We start from the raw sequence: 1,482 nt of genomic DNA on the forward strand, positions 1-1,482 counted from the left end.
AAAAAAAAAAAAAAAAAAGCTGTAGTGTCACAGCCCCACACCTGGGGAGCACTTTGTGGAAAGACAGCAGGTTCCGAGTGGATGCGGGAATTTTCGATGGGGTCAGTGGTGTGGTGGCAGCAGAGCCCACACCCCTCTCCCCCCAGCGGGGCGGGCGCAGGCCTGAGTCACCAGGAGGAAGCGATGGCCTCTTGTTTACAAAAAAAGAAAGAGTTTCAGGCCAAGCCCGAGGCCGGAGAGACAGACAGCCCAGGTGTGAGTAGGTAAGGTAGGTAAGTGCTCTGCCCCGGGCAGTGGTCCACCTTCAGGACCAGGGCCCTGCCCTGTCCAAGAGCACGGGCGATGGACTTCAAAACCACCCACTTAGCTCAGTTGGTTAGAGTGTTGTCCAGATACACCAAGGCTGTGGGTTCAATCCCCGGTCGGGGCACATAAGAATCAAGCAATGAGTGCATCAGTAAGTGGACTAACAAATTCATGTTCCTCTCTCTCTCAAAATCAATTTAAACAAAAAACAAACCCACACCTACTTAACTGCTTGGAAACACCCAGAAACGCATGTCAGCCTGTCAGCTGTGAGAGGCCCCTGTCTATCAGGGGTCAGAATCCACCTCATATGGGGGGTGGGGGCTGTCTTTAAGGCCACAGGCAAACAGCACCCCAGCTCCCAGCAAGTAGCATATGATCACTGGGGGTGCAATCACAGCTCCACCGGGGCTTATGGCCAGGAATGCCACCTGGCAGGCTGCCCCCCACATCCCCCCAATGGCTCTGGGGCCTGGTGGGGGGGTGCATTAGCAATGAAGGAGGGAGAGGCTTAGGGAAGTGTCCCAGCTTCTCCCGGTGATAAAAGGTGAAGGGACTCCTCTTCCCTCTGCAAACACCTCCAGGAGCTGTTTGGCCCCCGACCCCCCGACCCCCCCCCCCCCATCACAGCCACCTCAGGGCTCAGCCCTCCAGGTAGACAGTCCTCCCAGAACCTGGAGAGGGTGTTTGCTCCTCCTTCGGAAACTCGGGCTCACCAGGTGGGATGGGTTACTGCTTTGGATCTGTGGAAGCAGGAACCACAAGGCCTCCGTTTGAGGGTGCCCTGATTCATTCCGCAGAGGCTGCGAAGCAGGGAGTTTAATTCCTAGCAGAGGCAGAGGCAGAGGCAGGGGCAGGGGCTGGGGCAGCCCAGCGGAGGGGTCGGAGTCAGAGGGTCCCCACCAGCTCCCGGCCGGCGCCAGCGATCTCCAGGCCAACCCTCCTCAGAGCTGACCTGCCCTCCGCCCGGGTCCAGGCCCGGCTCCTCTATCCCTGCTCCAATGTGAGGGGCTCGGGGGTCGGGGCAACCTCGGGGGCTCAGATCTCCGGTCTAGAAAGGGTCATTGCCGGGTCATCGCCAGCGTCCACGGAGAACCGGTCTGCCAGCGCCGCGATGACCAGCGGCTGCCTTGACGCAGAGCCCAGGGCGCGGGCACAGCCCCACCTTCTCGGAAA

The 1,482-nt window shown here is 59.6% G+C and overlaps 1 protein-coding gene across 2 annotated transcripts in view; it reads right to left on the minus strand.

Annotated features, from left to right (window-relative positions):
* Positions 1-1,226, minus strand: part of METRNL (meteorin like, glial cell differentiation regulator) — a 14,019-nt gene extending 12,793 nt beyond the window's left edge. Inside the window, exon 1 of one of the 2 annotated variants that reach the window (XM_014449152.2) lies at positions 1,023-1,226. In XM_014449152.2, coding sequence (XP_014304638.1) covers positions 1,023-1,099 — 77 coding nt within the window. In that variant the 5' untranslated portion in view covers positions 1,100-1,226. The remainder of the gene's footprint in view (positions 1-1,022) is intronic. The other variant, XM_006107164.3, reaches the window with a different exon arrangement.
* Between the last annotated feature and the right edge of the window lie 256 nt (positions 1,227-1,482).

The sequence above is a fragment of the Myotis lucifugus genome, unplaced genomic scaffold (genome assembly GCF_000147115.1).
Source record: "Myotis lucifugus unplaced genomic scaffold, Myoluc2.0 scaffold_1044, whole genome shotgun sequence".
In the NCBI taxonomy this organism is placed as follows: domain Eukaryota; kingdom Metazoa; phylum Chordata; class Mammalia; order Chiroptera; family Vespertilionidae; genus Myotis; species Myotis lucifugus.